Here is a 25112-nt window from a genome sequence, read left to right as displayed (position 1 = left end):
AAGAAAGAAAAAAAAAATGTTTCTTCTATTTTCCTCAAGATCAAAATTAAACGAGGCATGATATGAAATGAAAATTGAAATAGGTTTGTTTCATTAGAGGAAATAAATCATTGTACAATGTGTTTTTATTCATATCAATATCTAAGCATACAGTGCAGGATTTACATCCAGCAGACCAGTGATACATTATGAAATGGGCATTCAACAAACAGTCAATATCATTAGTTTTGTTCATTTTCTGCAAATTTTCTAAACAATGCAGTCAAGTTTATATTATAACTTTTGTTTGCCATCTGACTCTAGCTGCCTGCAAATCAACACTATTTTTTTTTTTATAAACCTAGTATATTTTTATTTCTTTGTAATCCTTTTCTTATGTGAATCTTTTGGTGAGTTAGGAGATTTCCATTGTTTGCAAATCTTCTCCCACAATCTGTACATGTATAAGGTTTCTCTCCTGTGTGTGTCCTTAGATGACGTAATAAATTAGACTGTACTGTAAAACCTTTTCCACACTCTGTACATGTATAAGGTTTCTCCCCTGTGTGAGTTCTTAGATGATGTAGCAAATGACCTTGTTTTCCAAATCCTTTCCCACACTCTGTACAAGTATGAGGTTTCTCTCCTGTGTGAATCCTTAGATGATGTAGTAGATTACCTTGTGTTGCAAAATCTTTCCCACACTCTGAACATATATAAGGTTTCTCTCCTGTGTGAGTCCTTAGATGACGTAGCAAATCACATTGTTGTGCAAATCCTTTCCCACACTCTGTACATATATAAGATTTCTCCTCTTTATGACTCCTTATGTGACGTGCAAGACCTCTCTTTAGTGTGAAACCCTTTTTACACTCTGTACAAGTGAATGGTTTCTCTCCTGTACGCATTATGTGGCTTGTATTAGCAGTGAATAATTTGTTATACATAGGGTCACTCATTACGGTTTAGTAGTTCACTTGAAAAAATTGCAGGGATATAATCAGTTTATATATTTTCAGTGCTTTTTTGCTTTACACAGACTCTCTCTAATCTTTACTGTGCTTCAGACTGTTTAGGAATTTTGTAATGTATTATCTAGAAAAAAAAAAAAAAGGGTATTAACAACAGGTGTTTAAAAAAAAAAAAACACACACCACACACACACACACAGATGTTAAACCAATCACTTTCCTGTGTAAAATACACTACTATTTGTACACAGTTTAATTTTTATTTTTTAAAATTAGAATTCAGCAAATATATATGAATACTTAAATTTTAAACTATATTGAAGGGACAGTCAACACCAGAATTTTTGTTGTTTTAAAAGATAGATAATCCCTTAATTACCAATTCCCCAGTTTTGCATAACCAACACAGTTATAATTATACACATTTTACCTCTGTAATTACCTTGTATCTATGCCAGACTGCCCCCTCATTTCAGTGCTTTTGACAGACTTGCATTTTAGCCAATCAGATGTCTCCATGGTAAAGTCACGTGCAAGAGCTCAATGTTATCTATATGAAACACGTGAACTAATGCCCCCTAGTGGTGAAAAACTATCAAAATGCATTTAGAGGCGGCCTTCAATTAACATATGAACCTCCTAGGTTTAGCTTTCAACTAAGAATACCAAGAGAACAAAGCAAAATTGGAGATAAAAGTAAATTGGAAAGTTGTTTAAAATGACATGCCCTATTTAAAACATGAACTTTTTTTTGGACTTGACTGTCCCTTTAACCTATTCAATACAGTGATGAACTTAAGTAGTTGACTGTCATTTGAACTGACTGCATTTACACTTTAGTTTAATTAAAAGTTGAAGGATACTGAATTTGTACCAACACTTAGAGAAATTAATTTTGTAAAAATGTGCAAAGAAAGAAAAATATGAAATGAAAATAAAATTACTTTCTAAACTAACGTTTTCAAAATTGGCAACTAAATTTGTTTGTCTCTGCATGCACCTACCAGGGCCATTTTCACTGACTACACACAAAATAAAAAGTCTATATTTACCCAGTTGTATTTGCATGAATACCTGCATTTATTAGCTCGGCAAAACAAGGAAGTATAAGCCCCAATATAAATAACACAGCAATGTGAGACCAGCAGCTGCTCTTAGGTGAACCTTATTTTACCAACAATAAAAAATAGAGATGTTTTAAGATATTTACAAATGTACAAAGAACAATTCCGAATCAATCCTATATACTCTAGCAAGTAAACTCTAGCTTGTTAGTATGGCTGATATGATTGTCACAAAGTAACAGGAAATGTTACCAAAGAGGGATTAGCAGCAGGAAATGGGAACCACTTAACTATCAGAGCAGGCAATTTAAATTGCAGCCCTCTAAAGTATTGCAAGCCTACTACTATCTGAACATACATTATGTTCCAATGCAAAATTAAAAAAAACGAACATCATTAAAAAATAGTGTCAGAGTATATGAATATTATGATGAATATTACATATGTGTACATATATATGTATATATATATATATATATATATATATATATATATATATATATATATATATATATATATGTATATTTTATACACTGTATATGTTAGATGAGACCTCAGGATTAATTGAACATGAGTTTGTTGAACACAGCTTCTAATACACGTCCATCAGGATTGACGATCAACAGAGCCTTTTGAAGCACGACCCCTGTAGTGTAAAACACACAAACATTTCTTTTCTAAAGGTAATAGCTCAGTGACCCTATTCATTTGACTATATATGCAGAGTTTTATAACTTCAGAACATTTGGTGAGGTGAGAAAAGAATGTGTTCAAGGACCCCTTTGGAATTTGACACGTGTGATAACAACAGTTCTATCTCACTGAATCTCTATTTGAAGACGTACTGCAGACCCCCATCTTGGGGGAAGGTGACACAAATAAAATTAAATACATTTTGCAAGGGGAACAATGCCAGTTTTCCATGTATGTTTAGAATGATTCATGATATATATATTGAAATTAAGCACATTGTATTAAATAGATAATTGCTGCATGGGATATTTATATAGGAAATAAATTCAGATATACATAGAAATGATATATATGTTTTGAAAACACAAAAGATCTTACTTAGCCTCTGTGTTTTTAAGAATATAAATAAATACTTATGGACCATAGACATATGAATGCTTGGATCATCTCTAATAATTATTTATATTTTTATTGCAGACAACCATTGATCATGAGCATCAATCTATGCACTTAGAAAGAGATGGAATGCCTGAATGAAATGAAATGTCATATCATATAAATGTGAAACAAATGTTTATAAAGTTTTAAATACATCTTTTAAAATATAGTGAGATGAAGATATGGAAGTTACTTTGATGTGATATGACTATGAGATATAAATTTTCTGTTAGGCTAAATGAAATATAAATTATTTTAATATAATGCCAGATGTATTTGATATTTCATATCAAAACGATCAGGAAATTAATCAGACGCTGCTCCATCTATGATTGATGCTGAGAAAGGTTAATACAAGAAATTATGGCAGCTATTACATAGTTTAAAGAAATATTGCACTGTCTAAAAATGTTTTAGAAATGTTAAGGATGAATTTGTTTTATGCTATCTGCTACCACCGAAGGGCTGATACCGGTATAGCAGTTGAGATTTAACTGCTTAAAGGATGCGTTTCCATGGTGACCAAGGGTCAATCCAAATAGACATCCCACCTAACCAATGGGATGGTCAGATCTCGTAGGGCCACTCCCATGGTTTCATCAATGAATGAAAAAGTTATTTAAGTGAATGCATGAAGAAGAATGGGACAGATTTTGCTGACTTGAATGATACACTGCTGTGCGTCCAAAATACATTCATTCTAAACAAGCTGATCTACCTTTTTCTCAGTGATTGCAAAAATTTACTTATATATTTTCTGAGATGAAACAAGGAATTCTTGGTAACTGAACTATCTATTTTGGTAACGTATATATATATATATATATATATATATAAAAAGAAAGAGGGTTGCAATTAATATTTTAACACAGATATATGCATAATAGCTGTAGTTTATATTCAGTCTGTATATTGTTAAATACATATCCTTGATGCTAAATTGTTTTATCTATACAACTGTAGAGTTATAACTCAGAATTGGGTCTTTACATAAATAATACATACAATTTCTGATGTTTTTAATAGAAGTGTATATTGTACTATTGCTTAAATTAGCACTGTAAATCATATTGCTGAATGTTTGTAACTGCTATTTTAGGTCTCATTGTAATATTTTAAATGCAGCTCTGAATGAAAGATTGGTTTTAAAGTAAATTGGCATGAGCTTTGCATAGCATATTTTAAATAGTTTTTGTTTTAACGCATACAATATTGACTTATATTATAATCATTACAAATATTTACGTATCAACATGTTCATAGTTATTTACTAATAATAAAGAATTCAGATATTTAGATTAATTTTATTGTCTTAGCAAATGTATGTTTGATTGCAGGTTTAGTTTAAAGGAAGATTGAAATATATTCCCTGCCATATATTTACACATTGTTTAGAGAATACTGCTAAGATTTTCATAAATATACTGACAATAGGTTAAGGGAATAAAACCTTTAAAGTGAAGAAAATGCAACAGGCATAATTAAAGGTTGGAGGGTTTCAGATAAAGTAATTTGCTACTCTCTTAAATAATTTGGTTGATGGGACAATCCTCCAATGCAATTGATTGAGAATGGTGCGTTTAATCCTGGACTTAAATTTACTCTACTTGTCTCTCTGACATACAAAGCCCTCAACTGCACTGCTCCCCCTATATCTCAGACCTTGTCTCCAGATAATTTCTACAACAGTGCAACTCTTGGCAGAGCACTCAACCCATTTGATCTGTATAAATGTTTCCTTGTATTCCGCCTATGTTCATAGTGCTGCGGAATCTGTTGGCGCTCTACAAATAAATAATACAATTGTTAAAGATACAATTATACAAAGTTTTAAATATGCAGTAATCTATATTTTTTTTTTAAAAGCAGGACATGTAATGAGTAGAGTGGGTTGCAGTATAACTTACCATTGCTACAGAAGCACTAAATGTATGGAATCCTTCTGGTTCCTTCTTGGGCTATTCCTTTTCTGCTCAGAGCTGTGCTCTCAGATATTTATCCTGTTGGGATACAATGAAAGTACTTTTCTGTCAGAGATGTTAATTGATCCGTTTCTGTTGTGTCTTCTGGTATCATAAATTAGAAGTTCCTGACTCTCCCTCAGCATACAGATAACTTTAGGATCAGATTTAAGTATTTACTTTCTCAAACATATGTAAACATTGGATAATTGTCCTTTGAATAACTTGTTTCTCACTAAAAATCACCAAGATATTAAAATTCTATTTTTATTTGTTTTATTGAGGTCTTGATATGAAGATAGTTATAAAAATGGACATTGTACACTAGATTTTTTTTTTGCATAAATGATTTGTAGATTATACATTTTCTATAGCCCATCTGGGAGTGTTTTTCTAACAATGTACAGTTTTGATTATTTAAAAAAAAAAAAATCATTTTACTGATTTTCCGACTCCTAACTTATATCGCTCTATATCTATATATATATTTATTATTATTAGTTATTTGTAGAGCGCCAACAGATTCCGCAACGCTATTAACAAAGGAGGAGTACAACAAAACAGTTATAGGGATCAAATGGGTAGAGGGCCCTGCCAAGAGTTGCACTGTTGTAGTCAGCTCTTGAGAAGGTGATCAACAAACAGCTGGACTCTTAAGCTTACATGCTAAGGGGGTTCAGGGGATAGCAATGGAGGAGAGGAGCTGGTATAAAGAAAGGTTAGCGTAGGTTGTATGCACCCCTGAACAGTAGAGTCTTTAGGGAGCACTTGAAGCTTTTAAAACTAGAGAGTCTTGTGGAGTGAGGCAGAGAGTTCCACAAGATGGGAGCCAGTCTGGAGAAGTCCTGTAAACGGGAGTGTGATGAGGTTACAAGAGAGGAGGGTAGGAGGTCTTGAGCAGAGCGAAGGGGACCGGAGGGAGAGTATCTGGAGACAAGGTCTGAGATATAGGGGGAGCAGTGCAGTTGATGGCTTTGTATGTCAGTGAGAATTTTGTGTTTGATCCTAGAGGAAGCCAGTGAAGAGATTGGCAGAGAGGTGCAGCAGATGAAGAGTGACTTGTGAGGAAGAGGAGTCTGGCAGAGGCATTCAGTAAGGATTGTAAAGGAGCTAGGCGGTAGGTGGCGAGACCAGAGAAGACAGAGTTGCAGTAACCGAGGCGGGAGAGGATGAGAGAGTGGATTAAAATCTTAGTTGTGTCTTGTGTAAGGAAGTGTCTATTTTTAGAGATGTTTTTTAAGATGGAAGCAGCAGGCTTTAGCCAAAGACTGAATGTGAGGAGTGAAAGAAAGATCTGAGTCAAATGTGACCCCGAGACATCGGGCATGCGGGGTAGGGGTAATGAAGGAGTTGTCGACATTTATAGAGAGATTGGGGGTGGAGAGTTTAGAAGAAGGGGGGAAAATAAGGAGCTCAGTTTTGGAGAGATTTAGCTTGAGGTAGTGAGAGGACATCCAGTTGGAGATGTGAGAAAGACAGTTAGGGACACGGGTTAGCAAGGAAGGAAAAAAGGTCTTGTGCAGAGAAGTAGATTTGGGTGTCATCGGCATACAAATGATATTGTAAACCATGGGACTTTATTAGGGAACCTAGTGATGACGTGTAGATTGAGAAGAGAAGGGGACTGAGGACAGAGCCTTGCGGTACTCCGACAGAAAGTGGTGATGGGGCAGAGGAGGCTACACTAAAAAAAAAAAAAAAAAAAAAAAAAAAAAAAGGTACGGTTTGACAGGTAGGAAGAGAGCCAAGAGAGGGCTGTGTCACATATGCCGAAGGATTGGAGGGTTTGGAGCAAGAGAGGGTGGTCAACAGTGTCAAAGGCTGCGGACAGATCAAGGAGAATAAGCAGAGGGAAGTGGCCTTTTGATTTTGCTGTAAGTAGGTCATGGTAACCTTAACAATTGCTGTTTCTGTGGAGTGATGGGGACGAAATCCAGATTGCAATGGGTCAAGGAGGGAGTTTATTGTAAGGAAATGGGATAGGCATGCATAAGCTAGTTTTTCGAGAAGCTTTGATGCAAGAGGGAGGAGGGAAATAGGGCGGTAGTTGGATGGGGAGGTAGGATCAAGGGAAAGTTTTGAGGATATATGTGACCAGTGCATGTTTCAGCGATGAGGGAAATATACCGGTGCTGAAGGAGAGGTTGAAAGTGTGTGCGAGTATAGGAGTAAGGGTGGCAGAGAGGGAGGGGAGTAGCTGTGAGGGGATAGTTTCAAGGGGACAGGTAGTGAGGCGAGAGCGCAGTATAAGTGCCAAAACTTCTTCCTCAGTAACAGGGGAGAATGAGCTAAGTTTAAGGTTATGTGGGTTGTGGTTGATTGAGAGCATTTGAAGGGGGGGGAAGAGAATGGAATTATGTTGAGAGCCGATTTCATTTCTGATGGAGTTGATTTTGTTATTGAAGTGGTTGGCAAAGTCTTGAGCTGACAGAAGTTGTATTAGGAGGTGGGGGAGGGCGGAGAAGAGTATTGAAAGTGGAGAACAAATGTTTTGGGTTTGAAGAAAGAGTAGAGATAAGAGTAGAGAAGTAGTGTTGCTTATGGAAATTAAGGGCAGAGTAGTAGGAGTTCAAGATAAATTTGTAATGTTTAAAATCAGCTGAACTCCTAGATTTTCTCCAGTGCCGCTCAGCAGTACGGGAACATCTGCGTAGGTATCGTGTCAGAGGAGTATGCCAGGGCTGAGGATGAGTGTTTGATTTCCGAGCTATGGTAAGAGGGGCGAGATTGTCAAGGACGGATGTAAGGGTGGAATTATAGTGGCAGATAGATTGGTCAGGGCATGAAAAGGGGGAGAAGGATGAGAGGAGAGCTTTGAGGGAATTCGAAAGCTGTTGTTGATCTAATGACGTAATGCTTCTCTGAAGTTTGGTGTGAGGAGCAGAAGGAGGGAGAGTTGTAGGGAGGGATGATATGTTGCAAGTAAGGAGATGGTGGTCAGAAAAGAGGAAAGGGGGAGTTTTTGAAGTTTGAGAGGGTGCATCGATAGCTAACGATCAGGTCAAGGGAGTGACCATCTTTGTGAGTGGGAGAATCAGTCCATTGTGACAAACCAAAAGAGGAAGTAAGTTGCAGAAGTTGTTTTGCAGAGGAGGCAGTGGGATTGTTAAGAGGGATGTTGAAGTCACCAAGAATGAGGGAAGGGGTGTCTGAGGAAAGGAAATAAGGTAGCCATGCAGCCAAGTGATCTAGAAATTGAGTTGAGGAGCCAGGAGGACGGTATATGACTGCAACACGTATAGAAAGAGGAGAGTATAAGAGAATCATGTGGGTTTCGAATGAGGAAAATGTGAGGGAAGAGAGGGGATGTATTTGTTGAAAGGTGCAACGAGAGGAAAGTAAAATACCTACACCACCTCCTTGTCCATTACCAGACCTAGGAGTGTGGCTGAAGTGGAGACCCCCATGTGACAGAGCAGCAGTGGATGCTGTGTCTAGGGGAGAGAGCCAGGTTTCTGTTAGGGCCAGAAGGTTGAGGGAGTGGGAGATAAAGAGGTCATGTATAGAAGTGAGTTTGTTGCAAACAGAGCGAGAGTTCTAAAGTGCCCAAGTGAAAGGGGAAGTGGCTTTTGATGCAAGAGGAATGTGAGTAAGGTTGGCAGAGTTTTGTTTTTTAAAAACAACAAGTCTGGTGTTGACTGTCCCTTTAACATTGCACAGGAGATTGGAATTGAGGACTGTGGGATAAACGTTACCCAGAGTCTATTAAGTTATAAAAATGACTACAACAAAAGAAAATATTGAGTGAAAAACAGACAAAGCAAATAGGAACAGATTGTAATGATTCTAGTTCAGGCTAAAGGCACCAAGTGCGGCAAAAAGGATTTATTTAGGCGCAACATTAAAGGAATTGGCCAATCAGAGACCAGAATGAGAAATAAGTATTAGTGAAAGCTTGTAATGGCAATTAAAGGGACATCCAAGGCAACATTTGAAAATGCTTCAAATAAAAGCTATAGCTGTTTCAAAAGTGTATTTAAGTATGCACCGTGCACCAGCATTTTAAACACAGCAGTTGCTCAGAGAATCTAAGGCGCTTGTACCATCTGGTAATGACTAAGTTTGTTCATTGCTGACATGATTCAAACCCCACTAGTGCCCTGAGCAGCTGCATTATTTAAAATGCTGGTGCACTGAGAATATCTAGCTATGCTTCACATGCACGTGCAAACAATAAAACAGTGATAACGTTACTAGAAGCATTTTTGCCAATACATGTATATTGCACATATTTACGTTATATATGTGCATTTAAATTCTGACCAGTTGTCCCTTTAAGGATAGTCACAGATCATGTGACATTTGCACAAACTATTAAATCAAGCAGTTTATGAGACAAAGCTCTAGTTAGTAGTAAAGATGTGCAGGAAGCAAACAAAGCCGTGGTCTAGTGGTAACTGCACAATCAATTAAAGGGCTAGTAAAGTAAACTAAAGGTTTAGGAGTCAGACAGACAATTTCAAGCAACTTTACAATGTACTTTTATTTATTTTGTTTAGTTCACATGGTATCCTTTGTTAAACAGTAACTGAGTGAGCTCAGGAGTGTGCACAAGCCTTTAGTCATCAGTGCTTGCAACAAGGTAATACATTGTTATAAACACTGCTGCCATAGAATGATACAGACACTGCAGCAGCAGAGGTCACAACTATGTATAACATCATTATAAACATTGTTATAAACACTGCTGCCATAGAATGATACAGACACTGCAGCAGCAGAGGTCACAACTATGTATAACATCATTATAAACATTGTTATAAACACTGCTGCCATAGAATGATACAGACACTGCAGCAGCAGAGGTCACAACTATGTATAACATCATTATAAACATTGTTATAAACACTGCTGCCATAGAATGATACAGACACTGCAGCAGCAGAGGTCACAACTATGTATAACATCATTATAAACATTGTTATAAACACTGCTGCCATAGAATGATACAGACCCTCTGCAGCAGCAGAGGTCACAACTATGTATAACATCATTATAAACATTGTTATAAACACTGCTGCCATAGAATGATACAGACCCTCTGCAGCAGAGGTCACAACTATGTATAACATCATTATAAACATTGTTATAAACACTGCTGCCATAGAATGATACAGACACTGCAGCAGAGGTCACAACTATGTATAACATCATTATAAACATTGTTATAAACACTGCTGCCATAGAATGGGGTAGCGTGGGTGACATCAACACGCAACGTAGTTGCGCTCCTGGTGTGAGAGAGTGGAGACGGGACAACGGCTAACAAGCCGCGTATGCCGCTGAGATCCAGGGAGAAACACCACAGCCGGAGTAAGGTCATTTGGTGCGGTAGATCCAACATGCCGCCATGGCGGATCCGGCGGTGAGAGACTGAAGCACAAGAGAGTGGTTCCTCATTTGCCACAGGTTGCAGCCTCGCACAAAAGAAGGGCCTAGGGGAGCACACACATACCCCGACCAGTAAGCAGGGACCAGGAGTTTAAGATCTGAACTGGCTCTGCGGACGTGTCTCACAGGTTGAGACCTTCACCCCCGAATATAGAAGCAACACGGAGGTTCTTGAAGGGCGCGGGAGAGAGGTAGGAGGCCTTGATAGGCTTACAATCTTTTTTCCTGCTATCATATGTAATCAAATGAGAATTGAAAACAACAACATAGATAAGTGAGGAATAACTAATATCCCAACCTCTCTCCACAATAAAAAAAAATATATAAACTTGAAGATAAGGAGAACACTAATTAGTAGCCCCAGGAGGAGCTTATTAGTAGTCATACAAATTAAATAAGAAATCTACTGAACCTTAATTTTGGGCTCTATTCTTTTTCTTGCTGTGAGGTGGTATCTAGAAATTAAAACTGCTGGCTCAAAAGAAAGCACAGGAAGGGTGCTATCTGCTGATGCAGAGGACATCTTTAACTTAAAACCTTCATATTAATGGATCTATCCAGAAGTTAAGGAAATTACCTTTAACTAGAGAGCTACAACAATCCTATAATATATCCTAGGAATAAAAAACCTAGCGATTGAAGGCCAGGCAGAATATGCACACAGGAAATAATTTGTACCTAAGCTGATGGATAAGTATCTTTTACAGCCAAAAATGTCTCCAAAACTGAAAAGTTCAGAGAAAAAGACGAATAAGTCTTGGATTTCGCCAAACAAACTAGCTACAGAGGATAAGGCATTGGAATCAGTGGATGCTGTGGACATTGCCTCTCAGGTCTCAGCACTAATTATTCCAAAAATAGAAGAGATTCATCTACGATTGGATATCATTATGGAGCAATTTAAAATCCAGCAAGAAAGGATAACTGAATTAGAGCAAAGGCTCTCTGACAAGGAGAAAACAGAGCAAGGCAGAATAATTTACGCTTGATTGGCCTACCAGAATCCCTGAAAGCTCAGGATCTGAAGAGATTTGCAGAGGTAACCCTTCCCTCCCTTTTGGGGATACAACAAGAAAAATCTCTCTTCCTTGTGGAAAGAATACATAGGCTGGGCAAAGAACAAGATGCTGCTGCACAAAACTCAAAGAAACCGCGGCCAGTTATTGCTAAGTTTTTAAATTATCAGGGGAAGATGGAGATAATGCAAGCTTTTAGGAAACAACAAACTCTTCAATTCAATGATAATAGGATTCTGATTTTCCAGGACTTTTCTGTAGAGACTTCTACCAAGAGGAGGCAATTTTCCCCTTTATGTTCACGACTAGTACACGAAAAAAGATATTTTTCATTATTGTATCCTGCGAAGCTCAGAATTAAATCTGGACTAAATTTCTTTATCTTTGAAACCCCGGAAGCAGCCCAAAACTTTCTTGATAATCAATCTAAATAACAATATTTATAATATAATGAGAGATCTCGATTCATTAAATAACATAATTTTTTTTTTGTAGTATTAATTTTTGGAGGATTTTCTTTTTTTTTTTTATACACATATATTTTTAATATTGTGTGCATATATAAATTTTTTTTTTTTTTTTTTTTTTTGCACCTCTTCTCATAAACATACTGGAGATGTGTAAATATATCATACGGATGACTAATTTTCACTGTTTTTGTTTATTCACTAGTTAACCATTTATGTCCAATGCTGTGTAGATATGCAATCACCCTTTACAAATTTATATGGATTTACTTAATTTTGATACAAGATTTATTTATGGAAGAGAGATGTTTATTATTCTTTAAAGACTCTGGGAAGAGGCTCTCTCCCTTTGAACACTTGTTTTTTATATTAGAAAATATTCACAAATGTTTTACACTAGATGCACTTAAAGGATATAATTTTGGTGAAATTGCACAATTTTGTTATAGGGAATGTCTATATAGGAAAGCTATACTGAACAGATTGAAATATTTATTCAGTATTAAGTTTAAAGAGAATTATTTTTTTTTTGCACCTTTTTTCATAAACACAGTGGAGATGTGTAAATATATTATATGGATGACTAATTTTTATGTTTTTCGCACTTTGCATCTTACTGTTTTTGTCTATTCACTAGTTAACTATTTATGTAGAATGTTGTGTAGATAGTCAATCACTTTTTACAAGTTTATATGGACTTACATAATTTTGACACAAGATTTATTTATAGAAGAGAGATGTTTATTGTGCTTTAAAGACTCTGGGAAGAGGCTCTCTCTTTTTGAACACTCGTTGGTCTCATTAGAAAATATCTATAAATGTTTTACACTTAAATGTTATAATTATTGTGGAATCACACAACCCGGTCACAGGGAATGTCTATATAGGAATGCTATATTGAATAGATTGAAATATTTATTTAGTATTAAGTTTAAAGAGAATTATCTTTTTTTTTTGTTTGTTCTCTTTTTCTCTTCTTCTTCCCTCTTCTTCTTCTCCTTCCTCTCCGGCCCCACCCTCCACACATAAAGTCCCAATAGACTATTTAGACAATTAGGATACTTACATGGAATGTAGGAGGTATACATTCTCCAATTAAAAGAAAGGCTGTAGCAAACTTTTTGAATAAACGGGCTATGGATATAATATGTCTTCAAGAAACGCATCTATCTGATCATGAACATACTAAATTTAAAGTCCAGGGCTATGTGGAAACTTTCTTCTCTTCCTATAAAAAGGCGACTAGAGGAGTTATGACTTTAATTCATAAAATTTTTGAACACGAGGTACTTAAAGTAATAAAAGATAAAGAAGCAAGATACTTGCTCCTTAGAATTAAGGTTCAACAACAAAACTATCTAATATTAAACTTGTATGGTCCTAACAACCCAAATGAAACATTTTGGAACCATTTAGTGAAGATTTTACTTAATTATGCACAAGATAATTTAATAATTACTGGTGACTTTAATGTCACACCAAATTCATTTCTAGATAGAAATAAAATAAGAGAACAGACATCAAATCCTAAGTATACCAAATATCATCTTAAATTCGAGAAAAAAATATTCAAAATGCTTTCGGAGACAATAAATGTGGTTGATATCTGGAGGAATTTAAACCCAAATTCTAGGGAATTTACTTGTTATTCCAAAACCCATAACACCTTCTCTAGATTAGATATATTCTTAATATCCGAAACACTAGTATCTAGAGTTACTAAAACACTTATCTTGGAACCCACTTTGTCAGATCATGCTCCAGTAACCCTAACAATTCAGTTAAAAAAGACAAGAACATCTAACTCTTTTTTTCCCCACATACTTAATGAATTCTGCTAAATTTAAAGTATTTTTAATTAAAGCATGGCAAGACTTCTGCAATTTTAATAAACATAGTAGAAATAATGTCCCCATTTTTTGGGAAACAGCTAAACTATACCTCAAAGCAGAAATGATCTCTTATATGGCAAACCTGAAAAAACAGCAAGCAAAAAGATTTAATGAGTTATCAAATAACTTAAAAAATGATTATGCATGCTATTTAAGTAAACCAAATAGAATTAATAGAAATAAATATTTCGCAAGTAAAAAAGAAAGAGATCAACATCTCCTGGTAAACGCACAAGACTCACTATATAAAAGAGCAGCAAAATTTAAGAGGTACGGAAACAAAACAGGGAAATTACTGGCCTCTATTTTTAAAAGGCAAGACCAAAAGAAATCAATAGTAGCTATTAAAAATAATAATATCATAACCCTGGACCAAAAACAAATAGCTAGTACTTTTCAAAACTATTATTCTGAACTTTACTCTTCACAAAATCCCCAAATAAAAGATATTGATACTTTCCTCAAAGGCACGGCTCTCCCTAAGATCTTAGATGAAGAAAGCGAGAATTTAAATGCACCTATTACGACTCAGGAAATACTTAAGGTTATTACTGCAATGTCTAAAGGTAAGGCTCCGGGTCCAGATAACTTGCCATTAGAGTTCTATTGGATATTAAAGGATGAGATTGTTCCAGTTCTAAAAGATCTTTTTAACTCTTATTTTGATGACAATGTTAAGATTACAGAAGATTTTAAAAGAGCTAACATAGTACTAATTCCTAAACCGAATAAAGATCTTTTGGAAGTAACTGCATATAGGCCTATATCGCTACTGAATCTTGATTACAAGATCTTAATGAAGATAGTGGCAGAGCGATTAAAATTAATACTACCAAAGTTAATCCACTCTGACCAAGTCGGCTTTGTAGTTGGTAGAACATCTGAGAAAAATATAAGGAAAATTCTCCAGGTAATTTCTTATTTTAAGACCACTAATTCCGCTCTGCCCGAGGCCTTCCTGCTATCCTTGGATGCAGAGAAGGCCTTCGACAGAGTGGAATGGCCTTTTCTGATCCGGGCCCTAAAGAGCTATGGATTTAGAGATAACTTTGTCAATTTAATTGACAGGATATACTCTGACTCCAGGGCATCGCTTTTAATCAATGGCGATACTACAGAATCTTTTACACTCTCAAGAGGCACCCGTCAAGGGTGTCCACTTTCCCCATTGCTCTTTAATTTAGTATTGGAACCTTTGGCCATTAGATTGAGAGACACACTTCCAGGAATAAACATAGGTAACTCGGTACTAAAAATCTCTTTATTTGCAGATGATCTTCTTCTCTTTGTCTCTAATCCAAGAGAATCTATTGATGGGGTAACAAATCTCTTAAATGTATATAGTGCTATATCAGGATATAAGACTAACTTTTCCAAATCAAAAGTTATCTGGTTAAATAAGAAAAATGTACAAACCAATTATCAATTCCTTGATTCAGAGGTGCTGGAGTATTTGGGATTGAGACTCTCTATGGATCCTGTTCATTGGTACCAAGATAATATTCTCCCAGCTCTGCAGGAATCTAAGGAAAAACTGAGGAGCTGGGCATTCTTTCCGGTTACACTCTCGGGTAAGATAAACCTGTTTAAAATGTTCATAATTCCAAAAATGTTATACCCATGTAGAATGCTTCCTTTACTAATTAAGAAGAGAGATTTGTGGAGATTTAATCAGGCTTTGAGATACTTTCTTTGGAGTGGACGAAAACCAAGAATAAAACTAGACGTATTATATCAGAAATATTCAAAGGGAGGTCTAGACTTACCAAGTCTGGAAAAATATAACTTAGCTACTATTCTTCGAACTCCAATTGACTGGTTATTTCAATCATTTAAACTATCGGATAAAGAAATCGAGGAACATGTATGTTTTCCTCATGCCCCAGGATTTATAGTCCATGCTCCAAATAAACTCTTAGGGAAAGGAATCTCCAACCATATTTTATATAAAGATATCTTAATATCTTGGAGGAAAGTGATGAAATCCTTAGGCCAATCAACTAGTTTTTCTAAGTGGTTACCTGTTCAAGGGAACCTTTTCTTTCCGCTAGGCAACTCAGTTAATATTTATAGAAAATGGTCTCCATTTAAAGATCTTACTCTTAATGATTTTTTTGTCCCCAACTCAAAGAGATTATACAATTTTTTTGAATTTCAGCAAAAGAATCCAGGGGTTCAAAATAAACATGGATTCTATTTTCTTCAAGTTAAAAATTATGCCTATAGAACTCTAAAACTGGCTCCACATAGCTTTTTGGGACATCCCTTATTAGATTTTATTAAACCAGAAAAACCATCACTTTCTAATATTTATAAAATATTGAAAACAACAGAGAGAAAAGATAAAATATTTCAGGTAGTCCTTCACTGGAAGGAGATTCTAAATATTACGGATCCCTTTGACGAATTTTCTTGGAGCTTAAAAAGAGTGCAATCATTAACACAATCAATTTATCTAAGGGAAACCCAGTTTAGGTTATTTAATAAAGATTACCTAACACCACAACGGGTGGACAAATGGAACCCCAAAGTGAAGAATCAGTGTGTTAAATGTTCTTATATTGACCCAAACCTAGCCCATTTACTATGGGACTGTCCCAAGGTGAACCAGTTTTGGCTAAAAGTAGCCCATTATCTGTCTCTTGTGGTTGGATTTAGAGTAACTTTTTCGATTAAATCTATAATTCTTCTACTAGGTAATAAGGAATGGGGAAATAAGGAAAAATTTATCCTAACGGCTATATTAGCGCTTAGGAAACTTTTGTTTAATAATTGGATTACTCCCAAAATACCTTCTATTAAGGAAGTAATAAACCTGCTAAAAAATGAGGTAATTCTAGTAGCCTATGACTATAGAATGGAAAATAAGAAGAACAATTTTATAAAAACGTGGAAAGATTTCATTCTTTATCAAGATATTAGTTTTGTAGAATATATACAAAAAATTAGTTGTGTAAAAATGTGAGGGGGGGGGAGGCGGAGAGGGGGGACTCCCTTTTAATTTTTTTTAATTTTTTTTCTTCCTCTTTCTTTTTTCCTCCATTAAAGGGACACTGTACCCAAATTTTTTCTTTTGTGATTCAGATTGAGCATGCAATTTTAAGCAACTTTCTAATTTACTTCTATTTTCAAATGCTCTTTATTCTCTTGGTATCTTTATTTGAAATGCAAGAATGTAAGTTTAGATGCCGGCCCATTTTTGGTGAACAACCTAGGTTGTCCTTGCTGATTGGTGGATAAATGCATCCGCCAATCAAAAACTGCTGTCCAGAGTTCTGAACCTAGAAGAAAGCTTAGATGCCTTCTTTTTCATATAAAGATAGCAAGAGAACGAAGAAAAATTGATAATAGGAGTAAATTAGAAAGTTGCTTAAAATTGCATGCTCTATCTGAATCACAAAAGAAAATTTTTGGGTACAGTGTCCCTTTAAGCTGAATTGATCTTGGCACCCGTGCCTCTTTTAAATTAAATTAACCTTGGTGTTAAAGACTCAGAAGAAAAATATAGATCCTTAGTGACAATATTTCATGTAATATTTTTCTTTTTCTTTCTTTGTCTGCAACTTATTATTCACTGTTGTATCATGTTTTTCTACATTAATAAAATAAAAAAAATAATTAAAAAAAAAATATTGTTATAAACCCTGCTGCCATAGAATGATACAGACACTGCAGCAGCAGAGGTCACAACTATGTATAACATCATTATAAACATTGTTATAAACACTGCTGCCATAGAATGATACAGACACTGCAGCAGAGGTCACAACTATGTATAACATCATTATAAACATTGTTATAAACACTGCTGCCATAGAATGATACAGACACTGCAGCAGCAGCAGAGGTCACAACTATGTATAACATCATTATAAACATTGTTATAAACACTGCTGCCATAGAATGATACAGACACTGCAGCAGCAGCAGAGGTCACAACTATGTATAACATCATTATAAACATTGTTATAAACACTGCTGCCATAGAATGATACAGACACTGCAGCAGCAGAGGTCACAACTATGTATAACATCATTATAAACATTGTTATAAACACTTCTGCTATAGAATGATACAGACACTGCAGCAGAGGTCACAACTATGTATAACATCATTATAAACATTCACCTAGATTTAGAGTTCTGCGTTAGCCGTCAAAACCAGCGTTAGGGGGTCCTAACGCTGGTTTTGGCCTACCGCTGGTATATAGAGTCTTGTAGGTAAGGGTCTAACGCTCACTTTCCAGCCGCGACTTTTCCATCCCGCAGATCCCCTTACATTAATTGCGTATCCTATCTTTTCAATGGGATCTTTCTAACGCTGGTATTTAGAGTCTTGGCTGAAGTGAGCGTTAGAAATCTAACGACAAAACTCCAGCCGCAGAAAAAAGCCAGGAGTTAAGAGCTTTATGGGCTAACGCCGGTTCATAAAGCTCTTAACTACTGTGCTCTAAAGTACACTAACACCCATAAACTAACTATGTACCCCTAAACCGAGGTCCCCCCACATCGCCGCCACTCTATTAAATTTTTTAACCCCTAATCTGCCGACCGCACACCGCCGCAACCTACATTATCCCTATGTACCCCAAATCTGCTGCCCCTAACATCGCTGACCCCTACATAATATTTATTACCCCCTAATCTGCCCCCCCCACCAACGTCGCCGCTACCTACACTTTTTAACCCCTAATCTGCCAACCGGACCTCGCCGCTACTATAATAAATGTATTAACCCCTAAACCGCCTCACTCCCGCCTCAAAAACTCTATAATAAATTTTATTAACCCCTAATCTGCCCTCCATAACATCGCCGACAGCTAACTTCAAGTATTAACCCCTAATCTGCCGACTGGACTTCGCCGCTACTCTAATAAATGTATTAACCCCTAAAGCTAAGTCTAACCCTAACCCTAACACTCCCCGAAGTTAAATATAATTTTTATCTAACGAAATAAAATAAATCTTATTAAATAAATTAATCCTATTTAAAACTAAATACTTACCTGTAAAATAAACCCTAATATAGCTACAATATAACGAATAATTATATTGTAGCTATTTTAGGATTTATATTTATTTTACAGGCAACTTTGTATTTATTTTAACAAGGTACAATAGCTATTTACTATTTAATAGCTACCTAGTTAAAATAATTACAAAATTACCTGTAAAATAAATCCTAACCTAAGTTACAATTAAACCTAACACTACACTATCAATAAATTAAACTATCTACAATTAAATTAACTAAACTACAAAAAAAACAAACACTAAATTACAAAAACAAACACTAAATTACAAATAATAAAAAAAAAAAAAGATTACAAGAATTTTAAACTAAATTACACCTACTCTAAGCCCCCTAAAAAAAATAACAAAGCCCTCCAAAATAAAAAAATTCCCTACCCTATTCTAAAATAAAAATTTTACAGCTCTTTTACCTTACCAGCCCTTAAAAGGGCCTTTTGCGGGGCATGCCCCAAAGAAAACAGCTCTTTTGCCTATAAAAAAAACAAACATACAATACCCCCCCAACATTACAACCCACCACCCACATACCCCTAATCTAACCCAAACCCCCCTTAAAAAAACCTAACACTAAGCCCCAGAAGATCTTCCTACCTTATCTTCACCACGCCGGGTATCACCGATCCGTCCAGAAGAGGCTCCGAAGTCTTCATCCTTTCCAGCAAGAAGAGGGTCCGAAGTCTTCATCCTATCCGGCAAGAAGAGGGCATCCGGACCAGTAGACATCTTCATCCAGGCAGCATCTTCTATCTTCTTCCATCCGGCACGGAGCAGGACCATCTTGAAGCAGCCGATGCGGATCCATCCTCTTCTTCCGGCGACTCCCGACGAATGAAGGTTCCTTTAAATGACGTCATCCAAGATGGCATCCCTCGAATTCCGATTGGCTGATAGAATCCTATCAGCCAATCGCAATTAAGGTAGGAAAAATCTGATTGGCTGATTGAATCAGCCAATCAGATTCAAGTTCAATCAGATTGGCTGATCCAATCAGATTGAGCTTGCATTCTATTGGCTGAGAGCTCAGACTCTCAGCTGCAGCAGCAGAGGTCACAACTATGTATAACCTCATTATAAACATTGTAATAAACACTGCTGCCATAAAATGATACAGACGCTCTGCAGCAGCAGAGGTCACAACTATGTATAACATCATTATAAACATTGTTATAAACACTGCTGCCATAGAATGATACAGACACTGCAGCAGCAGAAGTCACAACTATGTATAACAGCATTATAAACATTGTTATAAACACTGCTGCCATAGAATGATACAGACACTCTGCAGCAGCAGAGGTCACAACTATGTATAACATCATTATAAACATTGTTATAAACACTGCTGCCATAGAATGATACAGACACTGCAGCAGCAGAGGTCACAACTATGTATAACATCATTATAAACATTGTTATAAACACTGCTGCCATAGAATGATACAGACACTGCAGCAGAGGTCACAACTATGTATAACATCATTATAAACATTGTTACAAACACTGCTGCCATAGAATGATACAGACACTGCAGCAGAGGTCACAACTATGTATAACATCATTATAAACATTGTTACAAACACTGCTGCCATAGAATGATACAGACACTGCAGCAGCAGAGGTCACAACTATGTATAACATCATTATAAACATTGTTATAAACACTGCTGCCATAGAATGATACAGACACTGCAGCAGCAGCAGAGATCACAACTATGTATAACATCATTATAAACATTGTTACAAACACTGCTGCCATAGAATGATACAGACACTCTGCAGCAGAGGTCACAACTATGTATAACATCATTATAAACATTGTTACAAACACTGCTGCCATAGAATGATACAGACACTGCAGCAGCAGCAGAGGTCACAACTCTGTATAACATCATTATAAACATTGTTACAAACACTGCTGCCATAGAATGATACAGACACTGCAGCAGCAGCAGAGGTCACAACTATGTATAACATCATTATAAACATTGTTATAAACACTGCTGCCATAGAATGATACAGACACTGCAGCAGAGGTCACAACTATGTATAACATCATTATAAACATTGTTATAAACACTGCTGCCAGAGGGCTTAGGACACATGCATGCTCCAGAGCTTACACAGGGTTACTGCTTAACAAAAGGAGACCAAGAGAACTAAGTAAATGTAACACTTTATAAAACTGTCTTTCCTATCATTGGCTTTACTGGGGATGTACTAAAAGGAATGACAAGGGTGAATGACAAAATGGAATGCCCATAGACTTTAATGGGATGTAAAATTAAAAGTGTTGAAGCAACAAAACTATGATACATATCAACTAGATATTTACCAGATATGTTCCCCAGGTACAGAAGCATATTCTGAAAGTGAGATTACATCAGATTATAGCTGCTTTCTATGGAATGACAAGGGTGAATGACAAAATGGAATGCCCATAGACTATAATGGGATTAAATTTAAAAGTGCTATAGAAACTAAACTATGATACATATCAACTAGATATTTACCAGATATGTTCCCCATGTACAGTAGCATATTCTGAAATTGAGATTACATCAGATTATAGCTGCTTTCTATGGAATGACAAGGGTGAATGACAAAATGGAATGCCCATAGACTATAATGGGATTACATTTAAAAGTGCTATAGCAACAAAAATATCAGACAGATCAAATAGATATTTACCAGATATGTTCCACAGGTACAGTAGCATAATCTGAAAGTGAGATTTCATCAGATTATAGCTGCTTTGTATGGAATGACAAGGGTGAATGACATAATGGAATGCCCATAGACTTTAAAGTGTGTTAAACTTAAAAGTGTTATAGCAACAAAACTATGAAACACATCAAGTAGACTTTTACCAAATATCTTTACTAGGTAAAGTAGAATAATCTAAAAGTAAGATTATGTGGTATTGTTGCTGCTTTGTATGGATTCATAAGAGTGAATGACAAAATAGGATGCCCAACATAAGTGACTGATGGTGGCTGTCATTGCCTGAGGCACGCAGAAATTGCATTGTGTTCCCGCTGAAATGAGAGACCTATGCTTCCAAATTAGGTATTTTTGCTGTCATTAAGGGCTTAAAGGGACAGTCTACTCCTGAATTTGTATTGTTTAAAAAGATCGATACAGTACTCCATTTATTACCCATTCCCCAGTTTTGCATAACCGACACTTTTATATTATTAAACATCTTATCTCTTTGATTACCTTGTATCTAAGCTTCTGCAGGCTTCCCCCTTATTTAAATTATTTTGACAGACTTGAATTTTAGCTAATCAGTGCTGACTCATAAATAACTCCACGGGAGTTATCTATTTGACACACATGAACTAGCCGTATGTAACTATGAAAAAACTGTCAATATGCACTAAAATAAGAGGGCCCTTCAAGGACTTAGAAATTAGCATATGTGCCTACCTACTTTTAGCTTTGAACAAAGAATAACAAGAGAACAAAGCAAATTTGATAAAAGTGAATTGGAAAGTTAATTAAAGAGACAGTCAAATCCAAAATAAACCTTAATGATTTCAGAGATTGGAATATGTTCACTACTGGTGATGTATCCCAATCAAAGTGCAGATTAATCCCTTGAACGCTTTGCTAACTGCCACAGAAGGCCTATAGATACGTCATGTCTTCACTATACTCCCCTTGAATGCCCAGCTAACTCCCTAATACCGTCTACACCCAAGTCATGACTTTGCTATACTCCCCTGGATTGCCCGGCTAACTCCCGCAGACCGCCTACACCTACTGCATGTCTTCCCTAAACTCAACTGGAATGCCCAGTTAACTCCCACAGAATGCCTACATCTACATCATGCAATCTACCTCACTAAGAAATTATACAAAATAACCTCACTATTATAACTTATACTATCTTATACTAGCTGCTGGTGACATCTCCCCTAATCCTGGTCCCCAGCAACTTCCTAGCCGTGCACATCCATGTGTACCCTTCCATAGACTCAGAAAACAAAACTCTGGTAACCTTACTCACATTTTTCTTGTATCTAAAGCCACTAACTCCTTCACTTTTGCACTCTGGAACTCTCACTCTGTTTGCAACAAGCTCACTTCTATCCATATCTAACAACGTGAACAAGAGAGTAGAAACCTAAAATACAGGTTACTAAAAGTCTAGGCAAAAGAGAGCACAGCTGTATATAATAAAGAGGAGACTAAAGCGAATTCTTGAAATACAAATAAATTTAATAAGGTTATACTATACAAATGCATACATCCAAACATACATATCACATACATACAGGGGTATAAGGGATGCATAAAAATGTCAAAAGGGCCGTGAGGGGACTGGTGCACCAGTGTGCAAAAATAGGCAAATGTTCATCACTTTGATGCATGTATAGGTAGCATATAATTGTAATCCAAAGTATAGTGCGTGTCCCTAGAAATGCACGGACCAGGTGGATACAGTCTTACCCCTTCGTGTCTAAATGCAAGTAGTAGCATGAGGTCATCAGGAGTCAAAGGGAGCTTGACCTCGCCGCGTCTTTATCACAGGCATGTGTAAAGTGCAAATAGATAACAGTTCATAAGAATACCTGTCTTTTTCACACGGTTGCTCTACCCTGAATCGTAGCTCCTGAGACACTGGATCTTCCAGATGAGACAAGGGGTAGACCACAGTCAGGCAAAAAGGTCCTCTGACAGAGTGCTGCAAACCGACGAGTCTTAGAGCTCGTTTCACTCCTTTCAATACAGCAGCATGGAGCTTCTTCCGGGTGCTGACGTCACGTCAGTGGCTGTGCTGATTTATGCGAATTTGGCCGCACAGGGAGTGGAAGTCATTGGCAGAGAGATCTGTCATTCAAGACGGCTTTGATACTTTATAGCAACATTTTGCTTTCTTATAGATCAGAACAGCAAAGGGTTATTTACAGGGATACATTTGTGTTCAAACACTCATACTTACATACTTGCATTCGATACATTAGAAAATTATGTTATACATCTAATCTGTTATGTTACTAGTATGTGTGTATGTTTAGGTTGCATTGTGAAGATTGTGTTTTTTTATATTATTTAATATTGCAATTACGCCATTATATTCAATTCATAATTTTGATACTACCAAAGACTATGTAGTTACACATAGAGTAATGTGCATATATCCGCAGAGGATTAAATTAAAAATGAAGCAAACTCTAATTTTTCATTGAGGCCATGAGGTGCTAAGGTATTAAGTTTATATATCCATTTTGTTTCTTTGCGTAGAAGGATATTATCAATATCCCCACCGCGCATGCTAAGTTTCACAGATTCAATTCCAATGAAATATAAATCATCAGTTTTAGATTCATGGAATTGTGCGTAGTGTCTTGCCACAGGGCTGTCAATATTACATTCCTTAATATCGTCCCTATGTTCAGAAATTCGAGAACGGAGTTCTCTGAAAGTTTTACCAACGTAAAAACTTTTACAGGAGCAGTAAAGTAAATATATTACTCCTTTTGTAGAGCAATTGATAAAGGAGTTGATTTTGTATATATGCCCTGTATTTGTATCAAAGGTTTTGCTTCTCTGCATATATTGACAGCAGACACAGTGGCCACATGGGGTGCTGCCTACAATTTTCTGTGCATTTTGTTCCAACCAATTATATGTTGGGACTTTATTGAATTCACTTTTAACCAAAATGTCTTTTAAATTACTGCAACGCCTTGCAGTCATCTGTGGATAATCTCCTACATATTGGTGAAGTGTTGTGTCATTAGTTAGTAAATGCCAATTTCTATTCAGAGTGTCTTTTACTTTGCTCCAATGGGCATTATATTTAGTGATGAACCTGATCTTATTTTCATCATTTGTGTCATCCCTGTTTTTACATTTATATAACAGGTCTTTTCTTTGGTGTTGGGAGGCTCTATAGAGAGCTCTCTTAATACACCTTATGGAATAGCCTCTATCATGGAATCGGGTCGCCATCTCTTTTGCTTGTATTTTAAATGTTTTATCATCAGAACATATTCTGCGAAGTCGCAGAAATTGTCCATAGGGGATGCCTTTTTTCAAATTTGTGGGGTGGTGGCTCGACCCCAGGAGGAGGCTATTTGTTGCCGTTGTTTTCCGAAAGACTTCTGTCTCAATTTTCCCTTCTTTTTTGCTAATTTTCAAATCCAAAAAATCAATTGAGTTTAAGTCATGATTACAGGTAAGAAAAATGTTACGGT

At 36.3% G+C, this 25112-nt stretch overlaps 1 protein-coding gene across 1 annotated transcript; it reads right to left on the bottom strand.

The window, feature by feature from the left end:
- Positions 1-41: 41 nt before the first annotated feature.
- LOC128644147 (gastrula zinc finger protein XlCGF8.2DB-like) lies at positions 42-938 on the bottom strand. The gene has a single exon (XM_053696856.1). It carries the CDS (start codon positions 936-938, stop codon positions 333-335), a length of 606 nt encoding a protein of 201 aa, XP_053552831.1. The 3' UTR covers positions 42-332.
- Positions 939-25112: the final 24174 nt, after the last annotated feature.

This window comes from Bombina bombina, unplaced genomic scaffold (assembly GCF_027579735.1).
Source record: "Bombina bombina isolate aBomBom1 unplaced genomic scaffold, aBomBom1.pri scaffold_567, whole genome shotgun sequence".
In the NCBI taxonomy this organism is placed as follows: domain Eukaryota; kingdom Metazoa; phylum Chordata; class Amphibia; order Anura; family Bombinatoridae; genus Bombina; species Bombina bombina.
The sequence above is the reverse complement of the archived record's forward strand: the minus strand, read 5'-3'. Positions and strand labels throughout refer to the sequence as shown.